At 43.8% G+C, this 17680-nt stretch overlaps 1 protein-coding gene across 1 annotated transcript; it reads right to left on the bottom strand.

Moving 5' to 3' along the window:
- Positions 1-5731: 5731 nt before the first annotated feature.
- On the bottom strand, positions 5732-12087 carry hrh2b (histamine receptor H2b; the record flags this gene model as incomplete). The annotated part of the gene is made up of 3 exons (XM_083632244.1): positions 5732-5783; positions 10853-11193; positions 11467-12087. 3 exons carry the CDS (start codon positions 12085-12087, stop codon positions 5732-5734), a joined length of 1014 nt encoding a protein of 337 aa, XP_083488370.1.
- Between the last annotated feature and the right edge of the window lie 5593 nt (positions 12088-17680).

Here is a 17680-nt window from a genome sequence, read left to right as displayed (position 1 = left end):
ACAGACAATACAGAGTGAGGTATTACTGCTGCAAATTTATGGCATGCAGTTTTTTTCTAGGTCAGTGTCACCAAAATATCAGCATACACAGAAAAAAATAATCACACAAACATGAAATATGCACAGCAAATCTCAGACGAGGGACGTCCATCCATCCATCCATCCATCTTCAACCGCTTATCCGAGGTCGGGTCACGGAGGTAGCAGTTCCAGCAGGGGACCCCAAACTTCCCTTTTCCTAGAGCCACATTAGCCAGCTCTGACAAGGGACGTAACAAGACAAATGCAACTCTCAGTTCTCTGATTTGCTTGTGTTTAGTCCGACCACATATAATTTAGTCCCAGTGCAGATCGGGAATACTTTAGTTTAATTATCTATGGCAAGTACTCTTCAGTTCCATTGGGGACAAGTACGATGGATGATTTACTAGGCTATAATACCAACCAGCACTTCAATCAAATACACTGGCAATATTCAACAATTATGTTGTAGGCCAAAAAGGTTGTTTCTCTTTCTTTCTTTCTTTCTTTCTTTCTTTCTTTCTTTCTTTCTTTCTTTCTTTCTTTCTTTCTTTCTTTCTTTCTTTCTCTATTTATGTATTTATGTTTTTTTTTTTTTTTTTGTGTGCACCTGCCTCCTACTCAGTTGCGTATGAGATTATAAATGGTATCATATGCTAATATCCTTGCCTTTACTTAATTTGTGCAATTAATCATGTAGAGATTTAGCTATAGCCAAAATGCCAACAATTAGTAATATAATAATAATAATAATAATAATAATAATAATAATAATAATAATAATAAAGGTAATAATAATAATAATAATAATAATAATAATAAAATCAGCAATCAGTTAGTTTTGGAGCAGCACTTGCAACAAGCACACAATTTCCATTCAAACGTAACTGCTTTTTAATATGATTGCTTCACTTTTCTATAAGTGCTCTCAGTGCTCTCAATCCACGAGAGGCCTTTTAGGAGGGCCATTCAAGCCGCAAGTGGAGCCTGCAGTACCACCACAGCCCAAGAAACATCATACCGGAATGAAATGTTGGGAGCAGGGGAGTCTGGTCACTGGCGCCGGAACAAGGGGGACATGGGGACATTTTGTCCCCCTTAAAATTTGGTCCCCCTAAAAAAAAAAAAAAAAAAAAAAAAAAAAAATCTAAGGGGGCAACTGCCCCTGACGCTTAGAGCCCACTTTACACTGTTTACACAGCCTGTGACACTTGTTAAAACCGTGATAATTGTGGGATTATTACACCTGAGAGACAGACAGACCTGGACTCTCTACTGCACTCACTGTCATTGGCTGCTGCTATAATCGTATATGGTTATTGTTATTTTATTTTTGTGTTGAGATGACAAGTTTTGCACTGTGTTTCGAAGTGATAATAATAATAATAATAATAAGTTCAGTGTTTCTGCCTGTGTTGCAGTCTGTTGTAGTGTAATTATAAAATGACCTAAAGGGAGAGCAGGTCACCAAGTGAGTGAGAAAAGGAAAAATACTGAATAATTACATCACTACAGTATAATCCTAATGTTAATTTAAAATGAGATATTCATCTAAATATGGCTAAAAATCATCCAAACGTCCATAAAAACATCAAAAACAAAAGACATAAAAAAATTGTGTCCCCCTTATTGCAAACTCGTTCCGGCGCCACTGAGTCTGGTGCAACGCACAGGTCCTGGACCTGGTGAGACGTAGGAGGAGCCCGGACAGGGGGCAACCCACAGAGCCCAGTCCCTCCACGTGCCAGAGCCTGGTCAGAGGGCTGACCGTGGGTAGCTACTGGGACGTAAGTCGGGGCTTGATCAGCCCCGGCTGGGTCACCTGGGTGAGGGTGTATGATGTTGCAGTACCCGAAACATCCTATGACCCCAGGGTACATCACTAATGATACGTCCCAGTTGCATCCATGTGATGTTTTTTCTCTATAGTTAGCCTGGCCTAGCCAGTGACTCCTAGGAATAGACTACGTGACAACCAGGAATAGATTGGTGACCACTGGAGAGACAGTTGACAGCCGGAATGTAGACGGCACCCAGGAGCAGTATGGGTTAGCGCCCCAGCCTGTGTCTTCCGTGAGGAAGAAGCCCAACAAATCCACGAGAGGCCTTTTAGGAGGGCCATTCAAGCCGCAAGTGGAGCCTGCAGTGTACCACCACGGCCCAAGAAACATCATACCGGAATGAAATGTTTGGAGAGGGGGAGTCTGGTGCAACGCACAGGTCCTGGACCTGGTGAGACGTAGGAGGAGCCCGGACAGGGGGCAACCCACAGAGTCCAGTCCCTCCACGTGCCAGAGCCTCCCGGTCCCGGCAGAGTAGTTCCAGAGCAGCGGATTGAGTGGCCCTGTCTTTCCCTAAGAGGGCTGACTGTGGGTAGCTACTGGGACGTAAGTCGGGGCTTGATCAACCCCGGCTGGGTCACCTGGGCGAGGGTGTATGATGTTGCAGTACCCGAAACATCCTATGACCCCAGGGTACATCACTGATGATACGTCCCAGTTGCATCCATGTGATGTTTTTTCTGTATAGTGCTAGTTCACAATTTGTTTTCAGCTCTCTTTCTTGCTTCCTGCTTACATTAGTAGTAGTAGTAGTAGTAGTAGTAGTAGTAGTAGTAGTAGTAGTATAGTAGTATAGTAGTAGTAGTAGTATTAGTAGTAGTTTATTTGACACAATGCAAAATCCTCATAAAACAGCTTCAATTGAAGACAGTTTACATACATTTTCAAAATTGCAGAGGATTAAGTACACAATAAAGCCAAAGGCTTATTTCTAATGTAGGCTATATTAAATAATTGTTTACTTGATGGGAAAATGATCCCTAAATGAGAATTCACATGTGATTCCTGTTCCTTGCCTGTGCTATAATCTCTTCGGTGCATGATCCTCCAATCTTACCAAGATTTGCTGTCTGCAAAGCATGCATATCATGAGGAAGCCTGGAGAAAGAGATAAGTACTCTTATGTCAATTGGAATACAGACAGCATAATCTAGACTGCAGGGTTGGGTGAAAACATAGTTTATACTGCCATCTGGTGATAAAACATTGCTTGAACAGAATAGGTCAAAACCTGTCCAAGTCAGTTAGGTGCCTAACGGTAAAATGGTAATATACGACCATGAATTCCTGTCTGCAAAATACCCTAATGCCAAACAGTGTTGTGTAAGTTAGTTAGTACTGTACGGACATGAAGGACTCTGAAAGAAAAAATAAATCAAGCATAAGGTATCTTACCTATGTGAAGCCACTGTATTGTCAAATTAACTTACTTTGTGAACCTTGTGAAAATTTGCATTCTATTGGACTATTGGCCTATCCCATTTCTTGCTCAGTTGCCAAAACATCTGGGTGTGCATTCCACCTCTGGATGCAACCTAGTTCAGTGACACACCTGGTTATTATTTCAAAAATTGCCTTCTGGATCAGTTGTGATTTGTATGATGTTGTGTACCATACATCTAGAGAAATTTGACAGCTGAAAGACAGATGCACAATTTATTTATTTTTGGCAACCCAGTAACAACCTTATTTAACAATTATTTAGTGTAATAGTTTTGAAAAATAACATCTGTATAACATTGTTTCACATTGCAAATGTGTACAAACAGATAAAGATTAGCAGAACATTAAAATAAACCGAAAAGGAAAAAATTCCTATAAAAACCGTGCACAGCTCACTTCTCTCAAGCAACAGTTCACCACTGCCACTAGAAAGTTTATAAGTCACATTTGCTCATGTCAAAATCGGGGAACTTTTCCATGTGATATTCAAGTTTTATATGTATTATTCAAGGTACATGACTACTGTGATGTGATTGTATACATACTATACAATTGGTATCAAAGATGATCATTAGACCAGAGGTTTTCAAAGTGGGAGGCGGGCTTGCCCAGGGGGGCTCCAAACCATTTTAGGGGAGGCTCACAGTGAATGGAAGTGACAAAATATGACATTGTTACTACATTAGTTATCAAGAGGAGAACACATATAATAGCCTATATGTGTGTGATTTGGTTAAAGAGATAATTCAGAGATACAGTATTTTTTTTTTACTACCAGTAGGCTAGTATCTTACTGTTAGTGTTTCCCTCCCACTTTCCCAACAAATAAATGCCTTCAGACAGGCCTTTTCTATGTATTTGGTGTAGTCTGACATATGTCAACAGTACTACCAGGCTATCTTGGCTCAATTATTGAGTGGCAATGGGATAAAATAACATATTGTTGATGGGGGGGGGGGCATTGTCGGAGGGAAGGCCTACAGGCCCCTATCTTCCCACTGGCCTTAAGCGCTAAAACTGGCGTTAAACGCAAAAAAACGCGCCTTGCGCCTGCCTCGGGAAGATAGAATCATGGTTTTAGGCCCCGAAATGCGCTTCACGCCGAAGAGGCGTGGCGCAGTGCCAGAACAGGCCAGAATGGGCGTTTCGGCCTTAAATACCGGCCTAACGCTATCTTCCCCCCTGGCGTTAATTTAGCATTTAGCGCTTTTCAAAACCAGGCCTTATTCAGTGCGCCGAAGATATTACTGTGCGTAATTGGGCGCACCTCTCCTCTGCCATCTCACTCTCTCTCCCCCTCTCTCTCTCTCTCTCTCTCTCACTCCCTCTCTCTCGCGCGTCAAACAGGCACAATGACCGATGAAAAAAAAGTGTATCGTAGTTTTGAGCCCCTGTCATTCAGAGGCTGTTGCATCATCCTACCTGTGCAGTGGGGGATAAGAAAAGGTAGCGAGAGAAAACGATATCATTCTGCCCAAACTTTCACCAATCTAATCTCATCATGACATCCAGCCAGGGATAGGCTATATTTTTTCTAACCGATGCGTTTAGAACATTCTTTTCACTTTGATCTTGCTATAGTGTAGCGTATTTACATGCTTGCTGTATTTAAACTGCAGTGAGATTGGTTTGAGAAGCATCATAATATGGAATAATATATATGGAGACAGACGGGGATGAAAGAGGGAGGGGGGGAGCTCAGAGCGCTTTGGTTGGGCTTTTCTCACCGGATTGGATCGCTCCGTGGATTCGTTTACTGCACTTATCCAATGAGCACGGTGTGAATAATTCTACGCTTAAAAGGCGTGGTTATAATGCTTAAGGCCACGTGTAACGCCGACATGAGAATAGGCAGTGCGCCGGTCCATGCCCACTAATATGCGCTGCGCCTGGCGCTAATCGCTAATTTAAGGCCGGTGGGACGATAGAGCCCACAGTCTCAGACTTTGAAAACCCCTGCATTAGACCATTCTGAGGCCCTGTGTCTCTCACATTTGTTTCTGTCTAGTTTCCCAGCAGCCAAGATCTTGTGGTGTAATATTAGGGCGATGAGACTATTTGATAATTAACAGTTTATAATAGTTTTGTAAAGAAAGTTAGTTAATGAAATGGCCTACTGCACCCAGATTATAGCACTCCCAAATTCATGTGCATCCTAATTCCTCTGCTCCCCCGATTCACTGGAGCAGACAAATCTGATTCCTCACTGTGTTTGCAACTAACAGGCCATTTACACCAGGCACTAACATGCATTTGCTGTGATCAGATTGCAATTGGATAGTGCTTGACCACTTGAAAGTACAGGTGTAAACGCCCCCAAGACACATTGAGGATGGACTGCGATCTGATCGGTCAAACCATCTCCGGAGGTGGTCAGGTACGCATTGTGACCACTTTGAACACAAGTGTAAATGCAATGTGTCCACTCAATCCACATCGCTGTTTTTCTGCTCCTCTACTCTATGGAGCTTGCCTGATCTGATCGCAACACATCTCAATGTGGACACTGGAGACATATTAATGGAATCAGGTTAATGTGGTCAAGTACTATCCGATTGCTGATCTGATCTGATCCGATGACAGAAAACGCATGTTAGTGCCAGGTGTAAATGGCCTCTAAATGCAATCTCTTTTATGTTCTGTTCAGTTCTGACTCTAAAATTAAAAGAATCACAATGGTGCATTTACCAAAGTTGATATTGTGCCTGGATATTGACTCCTGAAGTATGGCACGTAATTCATGTGAAAAGTCTTTCATGTTTTGTTTTGTTTTCCCATACACGTGAGCATGAATTATTACAAGTGCCCCTGTATTTTCTTATGACAATTCTACCACACAGTCACCCATTTATTTATCACCTCTTCGGTTTTGCTCTCTCATCCTGTGATACTTCGCTTTTGATTTTCAGTTTGTGCAAACTCAAACTTCTTAAAAAAATATACTGTGCACCGTTTACTATTGGCATCATGACTAATTGGTCAGTCAAAGAAGGACAGGTTAGCTTCTTGTGCTTTTTTGCTAGTGAACTGTTGTATCTGTGGGTGGGAATATTCCGTTAACATTCATGACAGCAGGGAGGCTCAATCACAGGGTATCAAAGGTGCATGTAAAGAGCTCAAACTAAATAACAGTGTGGCAAATAGCCAGCTTACTCCATGTATGTAAATGTAGCCACTGATGGAGCGCCCTCTGATGGATCCAGCAGCTTTTGACTGTTTTACCTCCATGTGGCTGCACAAACAACACACAATTGCAGCAACATTGTCTGTGTTTGTGATGTAAATGGTAAATGGTAAATGGCCTGCATTTATATAGGACTTTTATCCAAAGCGCTTTACAGTCAGTAGGTACATTCACCCATTCACACACCGATGGCGGCAGGCTACCACGCAGGGTGCTGGCACACCAACGGGAGCAATTTGGGGTTCAGTGTCTTGCCCAAGGACACTTCGACATCCAGACTGGAGGAGCAGGGAATCGAACCACGGACCTCTTTTATCCAAAGCGATTAGTGGACGACCCGCTCCACCTCCTGAGCTACAGCCGCCTGATGTGCCGCAGTGGTAGCTGCTGCACACATTTGGGAAGGAACAGAAATTAATCTTCTTCAATTAATAACTGCATTTAAAATAAAAAATAATTGCGTAGTGTATCGGTAGATTCCCTGCCTACCAAAACAAGGGTCGCAGGTTCACGCCCCCGTGTTACCTCCGGCTTGGTCGGGCATCCATACAGGCACGATTGGCTGCGTCTGCGGGTGGGAGGCCGGATTAGGGGTAGCTGTGTGTCCTTGTCGCTGAACTAGCGTCTCCTCTGGTTGGGAACTGGTGGGAATAGCGTGACCCTCCCACATGCTATATGTCCTGCCGGCGAAGGTCCCCGCTGTCGGGTGAAAAGAAGCGGCTGGCAACTGCGCATGTGTCGGAGGAAGAATGGTGCTAGTCTTCGGCTCTCCCCAGATCGGGAGAGGGTGGAGCAGCGACCAGGGAAAAAATGGGGGTTGAATCAGAAAAACATAACTAGAAATAATCACCTCGCGGTTGTACAGTATGCCTCTGCCAACAAGTCATGTTGCAGTCTACATCCATGGCTGTGCAGGCTCATACAAGCACAAACCCTTGAAGCCCATGGTGCAGTGGTGTGGCCATTCAGCCTTATGGCACTTTATGCAATGTTTGGGGGTACCTCAACAACACAGCTAAGTGTTTTCAACATGGGAAATGGCCCTAACCCTAACCTCCCACCACCCACATCCCCCCAGCCACTCCCCAAACCCAGCCCTCAAATCCCGACTCTCTACGACCTTCCTATCCTTAGCTACAGCCCCTTTTCCCCAGCCCCCCTTCCTTGAACTCCTCTCCCACCACCCACATCCCCATAGCCACTCCCTCTACCCACCCCTCGAACCCCGACTCTCTATGACCTTCCTATCCCTATGGCCCCTTTTACCTACCGCCGTCCCCCTTGATGGAACAGATGGACGTGCGGTCACAGTGACCTTGAACTTTGACCTTTGACCACCAAAATCGAATTAGTTCCTTGTTAGTTCCTTGAGTCCAACTGGACGTTTGAGCCAAATTCGAAGAAATTCCCTCAAGGCGTTTCTGAGATATCACATTAACAAGCATGGAATGGGCGGTCATGAGGTCATAGTGACCTTGAACCAAAGTCCAAAGACCTTTGTCTACCAAAATCTATTCAGATTATCGTTGCATCTAAGTGGACGTTTGAGCCAAATTTGAAGAAATTCCTTCAAGGCGTTTCTGAGATATCGCGTTAACGGGCATGGGACAGACAGGGGAGGGACGGATGGACAGACGGATGAAGGGACGGACATCTTGAAAACATAATGCCTCCAGCCACGGCTATCGCCGGCGGAGGCATAAAATGCCACTTCGCAACTAACTCTCCACTCCTCTGCTACATGACCTGGATTGGAATTCATTTTAATTACAAGAGTCATCCATTTCACTTTCAGACTATAGCACGGTTTAGTACATTGCTGCCTCCCACTGGTCAAAAAGAACACCGCATTTGGTCTTTATTTGCATATAGAGTGGGGGAGTTATGTCTGATCACAACGCGCGTTCATGGATACACATTCTAGTGCCAGTTGTGAACTCTGACTAATTGAGGTCGGATCTCCACAGATCGGAGCTGGGCCGGGTTAGTGCAAGGCACTGGCGTAAGGATCGGTGGTGCAGGTGGTGCAGTGCACCGGGGCCCCGAGCTGTCAAGGGCCAATGAAAAGCGACTCTCGCTTTGGGGAGACGTAACGTACTTACGATTTCTGCTGCAGTCCAACTCCAAATAAACTTCCATGCTGTATTATGCAGTCAGCACTTGCCCTCATGTAGCTTACTAGGCTAACAAATGATATTAGCTTTAAGTTTAGTTTACTGGATTCAGTGGATTGGCGTCATTGTATGGGAAAATACTAACGCATTCTCTTTCCAGCGTGTCTTCAGCGGAGTCTCCTGTGAGCTTCTGGTGACATCATTGACGATATATGGAGCTGGAGCAAGAGAGGAGGAATATCCTTTCACGTAGCGTAGCTGCCCTTCTTGTTTACGCTTCGGGGTCCTGCTAACGCACAATAGATGGCTAACAATCTGCCTGATGAAAAAATAATAATGAGTGAGTCCATATTTTCTACAATATAATTGTTAAGTAGGAAAGTAGCAAATATTTGCACCAGGGCCCATGGCAATGACGTTACGCCACTGGTGCAAGGCCTGAACAGGCCCGCTGATATAGTTGTTTGCTTCATTGTCTCCACGCCTGTTTCAGACCTTATTTCTAGTGAACCACCTCCTCATGTGGTCTAAAAGCTCCATCCTCATTGTAAAAGGCTGAAAGTCATCAGTTCCTCCCATGAGACTCGCTGCATTCCCTTTCCCTCCTTTGACCTATCAACCTCCTTCAATTACCGCCCACAACACCAAGGATCAAATTACACTGTAATTAGCATCATCCTCGGCTTCCCTCATCACATTCACAATGTTCAACTCATCTCCACTCTAATCCTCTGTAGCATAGAAGACATCACACTCTGCCCCAATCCTCTTTTAGCATTCGAAACCTGATCCTTCTCTGAACCTTGTTTACATTCAATATAAGCTCAACATTATGCTAGGTTTTGTGATTAATAAGTATAACCTTAGAATTGTATTTAATTGACAGTAGTATTAGAAAGAATATGATTTGTTTATTTTTTTTAAACAAGTGTTTGTTGTATGTAAGAATATTTTTTTATTTTATTTTATTGGCCGTCTCGTGTGGTGTCTGTAGTAATGTTTTGTTTGGAAACATTTTCTTTCACATTTTCCTATTCCCGTTTCAGCAGAATGAGAAATTTGGTTTCATGTCAGGCAGTTTGTTAAATAGATGGACATTTTATTGTGTTTACTGCATGTGATGATGCGTCAGATTTTTATCCCAAACATTTGACCTTTACCTTTACCTGAATCATAACTCAGAGGCTAGCCTTCGTTGCAGGGATACACAAAAAAGAAAAGAAAATGTATCCCATACAGTAGCTCTTTGCCTGCACCTGCAGTTAGCTCTCTTCCAACATGCTGGAAGCCATCCAGGTCGGCTCTGGCTGCTTCTGTTGCTGCTGCCTTCCCATGGGCAGTTTGGATCAGTCAAATATAAATATACGCACCAAGTCAACTCTCTAGTCACTCATTCACTTTCACTGGCTGACTTTAACTGCCTGTGTCCCCATCCTGTTTGCCTGGGGAAATTATCAGCCTGGATACTGAGCTATCTATTCACTCCACTGAGCTCCACTCGGCTCTCTCTTCAATTATTTTGATTTGTATGACTCTGCGTGCTTTTCCACTCATGTTTTACAGGCAGATAATAGAGTATAATGATTTTTAATTCTTATATATTTATATATGAATTTGTATAATTATATTCTGGACATCTCACTCACGTTTTACCGGCCCCTCTATTAACCTACCTAATATTAGTCTGTCAATGTGACTGAGTGTGACTCCATCTTTTTCTCTCGCCATCTATCTGTCTCACCTGCACCAAGTCGATGTCGGGTAATGAATGTTGGTCAGCTAGGACAAAGATACGAATCATCATCACGTGACGACTCATTCATTATCCACCTGGAATCTGTTCTTTTCTGGAGCGTATGTCCTTTACTTTCTTTTTACCAACTGCAACCAATGGGCTAATGAAAAAGTATAATATTCAAATTCATGATGTTATGCTTTGATAAGTCCACTGAATTGCATGGTCCACCTTGGCATTGTCCCCTGAACATCTCACAGATACTGTTCACGGTTAGCAAACGTGGTATTGAGAGCTGTGGAGCATGTTTGCAATTCATGATCTTTTGTCAGTATGGTGCAGTAGATCTATCTCATCTCACCTCGGTTCATCAGTGGGGGTGTTACCATTTCTCTCCTGTAGAGTGAGGCTGTTGCCCTCGGGCCAACTTTCCTTATGAGCTGTTTCTATATGTTCCTTAGGCAGTTGAGTTTCCCTTTGTCCATGAGTAAGGGGTAATCGTTTATGCACTAACACACGGGTGGATTTTAGCCGCATGTGTCTGCACAGCGGCCCTCGACAGCGCAGCAGTTCTCCGTACGCTCTGCGGAAGTCCCTGTTGAAGGCCGGATACAGGATGGGGTTTAGAGCCGAGTTAAAATAGCCCAGCCACAGAACTACAGAGTGAAGTGTAGTAGGGGGGTTTGTCTGTGCCCTTAGGCCCATGCAGGTGAAGTAGGTGTAGTATGGGAACCAGCAGATGATGAAGGCCCCCAGCACAGCTGCCAGGGTCACTGTCGCTTTGTGCTCTCGCGCTGTGGCTGCTGCTGACGCTGTACGCGCAAATGATGGAGTGGCGGCACGAATACGCCGTACCTGAGGGAGCAGATAGAGAAAGGTTAGAGTTAGAAGGCATAGAAGATGAATCACTTGCATTAATGCAAGCAGATGGACAGTCACTCGTTGTTCTAATACATTTTTCATTTATTTCATTCAGTGAGAGACTGCAAAATCATACCATTGAATCTAATTGCTTTCTGTACTCTCCAGAATATCAGAATCATTTTCAATCATAAAAAGTAATATGAGCCTTAAGTTGTGGCCTTTTAACTACACCTCAACATATAAAAAAGTATTTAAAATATTGACCTGTTCTCTTGCCACTCTGAATATGCAGAGATACATTCCACACATAAGCAGCAGAGGCAGGTAGAACATGCAAAAAGCATCCAGAAGAATATAGTTGTTATTCCATTCAAATTGGCAGTAGCGTCCCTCCTGGTACTCATCCCCCAGGCTCCAGTCCAAGTGCTGCACCTTGAAGTCGGCCGTGTTCCAGCCCAGGTGGATGGGCACAAAGGACACGGCGAGCGACAAGGCCCAGATGGCTGTTATGGCCAGTGTCATCCTGAGCGGGGTAACTCTGCGGGAGTAGCAAAGGGGAGCCGTGATGACCAGATATCGGTCCACGCTGATTGCCAGCAGGGTCAGGATGGAGGCCGTGCAGAGCATCACATCCAGAGAGATGTAGATGTTACACAGTGCTCCTCCTAGGGGCCAGTCCCCTCTGCGCAGCTCCAGGGTGGCAGAGAAGGGCAGCACCACCAGGCCCAGCAGGAGGTCTGTCACTGCCAGTGACACGACGAAGCAGTTGGCGATGCGGCGGAGTCGGCGGCAGAGCCCCACAGCCAAACACACCAGCACGTTCCCGGCCACGGTCAGAATGATGAAGGACATCAGCACCAACCAACGAAGAGCTGTGGCGATCATGGTTGCCCTCCCTCGGCACTGAGTCACATAAACAGTGCTACTGTTGATGCCTCAGCTTCAACCAGAGGGGGAAGAGTAAATAAATGTCTAAACATGCCTGTCCACTCCTCTCCAAACATGCATAGCTCTTATTAATTCACTTTTCCATTAGAGACAATATTTTTGAGGTTCGTCTGTCAGAAGGTAATCAGGTTCAGAAGAAGGTCATTGAGTGGAAAGCATCTCCCAGCCATGTCTTTTTTCACAGTCCCACTGCTGTTGGTCTCAGAAGTAAACACCCTGGTGAAGAACAACAATTGACATTACTTTTAAGTTCACATTTCAACACATGAATCACTAAAATAGGTGAAATCTCTAAAATTGGAGATTCAGCAAATCACAACAATGAAAACAAACTTGGGGGGAAAAGCATTACTCCAAAGCATCCACTGTCACTTGTCTGAAAATGCAAAATACATCTACTCTATACTAGGCCTAATAACATAGCTTTCCTTACCTGAGTTCTACAAGCAAATGTGTATAATAAAAGTAAAAATAGAAGAAAAATTACATTTATTTTTCGTTGTCTGTAAATATAGGTATTTCACTTTACCTGTGGATAGTTTTCTTCCAGGAAAGTCTATAGTATCTATAACTTTGGTTGCCAAATACTGAACAGTTATTCAGTACATATCTTTCCTCTTTACCCTTAATCCAATATAGCAGAATTGTCATAACACGGCCATTAATGTTGAATACAAACAGGTGAAAATGGTGTTGATATTGTTATATGGGGAATCTGCATTTGAATACAATGAATTCTAGTTTAGACGTTAAATGCCTTATATGAGGATGCATGTCAGTCAGTAGCTAGGCAGTGCCCATATTTGCAGTGTCCTAAAAGTGATAGGCAATCTAGACTGAGCTCTAAATGTAACGGCAATGATTAGCCAGGAAGTACACACATTGAACAAAACAAAACATTGGAGAAGTGGTACTGAGGGGGGGAAGTGGTTGGGGTTTGGTCCCTACAGATTGAAAACCATTTGCCAAGGACTGGGCTGACTACTTTTTTTGGCTTGTGACCCCACTTTGGCGTCACAAAAATCTAGGGACCCCAGACCTTCAAATTCCGGTACAGCATCGGTAATATCAATGATGTCACGTGTAACAGTATGCTAACTTTTCTCCTGAGATGAATCTGAGAGATCTGAAATTAATCTGAGAATTCTGAGTTTTTTTCTCAGAATTCTGACTTTAATCTGAGAATTCTGACTTTTATCTGAGAATTCTGACTTTAATCTCAGAATTCTGACATTAACACATTGAGTGCCAGCGACGCCAAATGGCGTCAGGAGAAATTTACCGTAGGCTGCCAGCGACGCCAAATGGCGTCAATAACTCCAAATTCATATTTTGACGGGGGGATGTCGATCTAAGCCTCTTACATCGCCTCTTACAATATGGGAGCTATTGAATGTGTCTAACCTATTTTACAGAACCCTTAGGTGGCGACAGTGCCCTCCCGATTAGACAAAGGCTAGGAGAAAAGAGAGAAGAAGTCATGAGGAAACGGAAATCGCATCGATATGCTTGAAGCATAACGTTAGCTGTGCCTGTGAACAGCAGTCATCTGCTGCCACAATTGAGCCCCATCCGTGTCCGCTGCGATAGTCCATCCATATGATTTAGTTGCCGACACGGCGACACCAGCGTCTTTCTGAAAAGTTACATTATTCTCAGCTGGGAGCCGAGGACACGCTGTAAAAAAGCGGGGGGATGCAGGCAGCAGACTTTTCAGTGCAGATCAAACTCAGAGCAAACCGCGGCAGCAGAGACACTCGACTCCTCCCACCACGGAGGAGGAGGAGGAGGGGGGTGGGGCACGCAGGGCACTACAGCATACAACCATTGACAGTACACACACACCCAGGCAGCAGCAGGCTCGATGCATAGAGAGCAAACAAGCTAGAATAGGCTATCTGATGCCCACCAGAAGTAAATCAAGACCAGCAAGAAGGTGTAGGGTCTGCGCACGCAGGGGCCAGCGCTGCTGGTTGCAGCTAAAACATATTATTTGGCCAAACAAAATTCCTTTGTTTTCACTCTTTTATTGAAGGAAATTATTTTTGAGGTGTCATTATATCAGAAAATATTAGCTTCAGAGTCAATGATGTGCTTGAAATGTTTAATTTCACAAAAGGCTCATTATCTCAGCTTCTAGAAAAAAATTGCTGTTTTTGGCTAAATCAAGCTATCTTCTCCGGCTCATAACTAAAGAACGGAAAATGGGATCAATAAACTTTTTTTTGCAGATGATAGAAGAGAGTCTCCTCGTTCTTTGTGCGTGTTCGGTGTTTACATAGTAATATCACACAATATTCTGTGGGCCTCGAGAAATCACTGAAAACGCTCTGAAACTCTGGCACTGGGAGCGTCCGTTCTCCAAAAGTGGCTGGCACTCAATGAGTTAATCAGATAGGATAGGATGGTCTGTCTAAATGGTAGAGTAACCAAATATTATAGTCCTCTTAAGTGCAGGAGGATTCAACAAAGCTCTATATATTTACAGCAGGAGAAAACATTTAATTAACCTCTGTTGCAAACTAGTCAAACTTTGTTCGAGAATAGTTTCACATAGATTATATAACTGCTTTAAATATTACTCATCTGGATAACTTGACTTGTGATATATTTCTTTGGAATGCTGTTTAAAGTTTCAGCTGTCCTGTCTTGCGATGAATCTCAATTGATTTCTCTGGTATCAAGAGGTGGTTAAGATGTTATTCTCTTTGTGCATTGATTGATATTTTTAGGGAGTTAACTTTCTTAATTTTAATAACACTTCCCATCAGGATAAATTAATTGTCTCAGTGTTCCACCTAACATTTTTCAGGCCTGGAGGGATTTCGAAATGTACCCCGACCGCAACGGTGGGGGCCCTCGCTGGCGACGCTAAACTTTTAGCTAACCTGTTCACATCTATGTTCGCAATGGCATCCCAAGTATCATCATACTATTATTGGATGCGATGCGAACAGTTGTATTATGGGATGTGCGTTTCCCAGGCAACGACACGTTTTGGAACAGCGCCGCGCGCTGGCACGATGCTCCTAAAAGCAAAAGGCTTATTGTTTTGAATGATTTGGCATCTTCTATTACTGTCAACCCTGTCAACACCAGTATTGTTGTATTGTAATAATATGCCATAAAGGTTTATTGAAATTTTGTGGCGGGCCCCAGGCACGGGTGCTGGAAGCAGGGGGACATGGGGACATTTTGTCCCCCTAAAAATGTGGTCCCCCTGAAAAAAATAAAAATAATAATAATACAAATTTTTTCCCCCTCAAAAGTTACAATGGGCATGACGCTTAGAGCCCACTTTATACTGTTTACACAGCCTGTGATGCTTGTTAAAGCTGTGATCGTTGTGGGATTATTACACCTGAGAGACAGACAGACCCGGACTCTGTACTGCACTCACTAATGCACTTTAGGATGGCTTGAATGTGTTGTCAATGGCTGCTGCTATAATGGTATAGTATACGGTTAGTTTTATTTTATTTTTGTGTTGAGATGACAAGTTTTGCACTGTGTTTCAAAGTGATAATAATAATAATAATAATAATAATAATAATAATAATAATAATAATAATAATAATAATAATAATAATAATATTAATAATAATAAGTTCAGTGTTTCTGCCTGTGTTGCTGTCTGTTGTAGTGTAATTGTAAAATGACTAAAGGGAGAGCAGGTCACCAAGTGAGGAGAAAATACTGAATAATGACATCACTACAGTATAATCCTAATGTTAATTTAAAATGAGATATTCCTCTAAATATGGCTAAAAATCATCCAAACGTCCAAAAAAAGGTCAATTTTTTTTGACTCCCTTCCTGCTTTTGTCCCCCTAATTGCAAACTCGTTCCGGCGCCACTGGCCCCAGGCCCTCTAGAATGGTAGGGGAAACACTGACTAGCATCTGGAAATACCAAGTGAAAACAGATTGTTTTGGATGACACCACTATCATTGCACTTACCAAGAACAATGACGAGACTCAATACGCCAAGAGATGAAGTGAGTTGTACATTGGTGTAGCAACAACAACTCAATACCTCAAAAACAATGGAAATAGCTTAGAATTCAGGAGGAAGACAAACATCTAAGCCCCAGTTCATATCTCTGCCAAATGGACAGTTCCTCGGCACCTACCTCAGTAACTGAAATGAAACATCAACACCAACCACATCATCAAAAAGGCCCAGCAAAGACTGGACTTCCTCAGGCAACTACCAGGCAAGTATCACATAAAAAAAACACCTGTTAGTCCACTTCTATAATACCATCATACAGCATCCTCACATCGTCTCTCACTGTCTGGTATAGGAGCTCAGACAGTGTCACCAAGAGGAAACCGGAACGAACTGTCACATGATCGGTTGTGACCTCCCCCAGCCCCAGTCAAATCACTGTATATAAAGCGCACTTTCAACCGGCCAGCTAAAAGCGACTCCTCCCACCCACCCGACGACCTCTTCCAGCTTCTGCCCTCTGGAAGACGTTACAGGTCGATATCAACCAATACCACGCAATTAAAAAAACAGCTTCTTTCCTACAGCAGTCAGAACACTTAACACCCCTTGTTAGCTCCCCTTGCCACAAGATTAGACCTGCATGCTCTGTATGCACTGAACTGAACTCAGGCTGGACTGGTAGCCTACATACAGTAAATCGTTGAACTTTCTGTCTGATTGTCCTTGATATGAAGAGGAACTGAACTGCACACATCATATACTGTATATTCACGGTATACTTCTCTCATTCATGTGTTCCCTTTATACCACGGTGCTGGGCCAGCGTCCCCGCAGGGGTCATAAGATTGAGAAGTCAGGGACACACACTCACTCACTCACTCACTCACTCACTCACTCACTCACTCACTCAGTCATGGATGTTTAGTGAGTTTAGTGGTTATAAAGGGCTGTAGATAGGGATATGAAGGTGCTAGGGAGTCAGGATTCGAGGGGTGTGTAGGATTAGTGACTAGGGGGATATGTTGAGGGGTGGTTAGGATTAGTGACTAGAGGGATATGTTGAGGGGTGGTTAGGATTAGTGACTAGGGGGATATGTTGAGGGGTGTGTAGGATTAGTGACTAGGGGGATATGTTGAGGGGTGGGTAGGATCAGTGACTAGGGGGATATGGGTGGTGTTGAGGTGTGGGTAGGATTAGTGACTAGGGGGATATGGGTGGTGTTGAGGTGTGGGTAGGATTAGTGACTAGGGGGATATGGGTGGTGTTGAGGGGTGGGTAGGATTAGTGACTAGCGGGATATGGGTGGTGTTGAGGTGTGGGTAGGATTAGTGACTAGGGGGATATGGGTGGTGTTGAGGGGTGGGTAGGATTAGTGACTAGTGGGATATGGGTGGTGTTGAGGGGTGAGTAGGATTAGTGGCTAGGGGGATATGGGTGGTGTTGAGGGGTGGGTAGGATTAGTGACTAGGGGGATATGGGTGGTGTTGAGGGGTGGGTAGGATTAGTGACTAGGCGGATATGGGTGGTGTTGAGGGGTGGGTAGGATTAGTGACTAGGGGGATATGGGTGGTGTT

Source organism: Poromitra crassiceps (assembly GCF_964638095.1).
Source record: "Poromitra crassiceps genome assembly, chromosome: 1".
In the NCBI taxonomy this organism is placed as follows: domain Eukaryota; kingdom Metazoa; phylum Chordata; class Actinopteri; order Beryciformes; family Melamphaidae; genus Poromitra; species Poromitra crassiceps.
The sequence above is the reverse complement of the archived record's forward strand: the minus strand, read 5'-3'. Positions and strand labels throughout refer to the sequence as shown.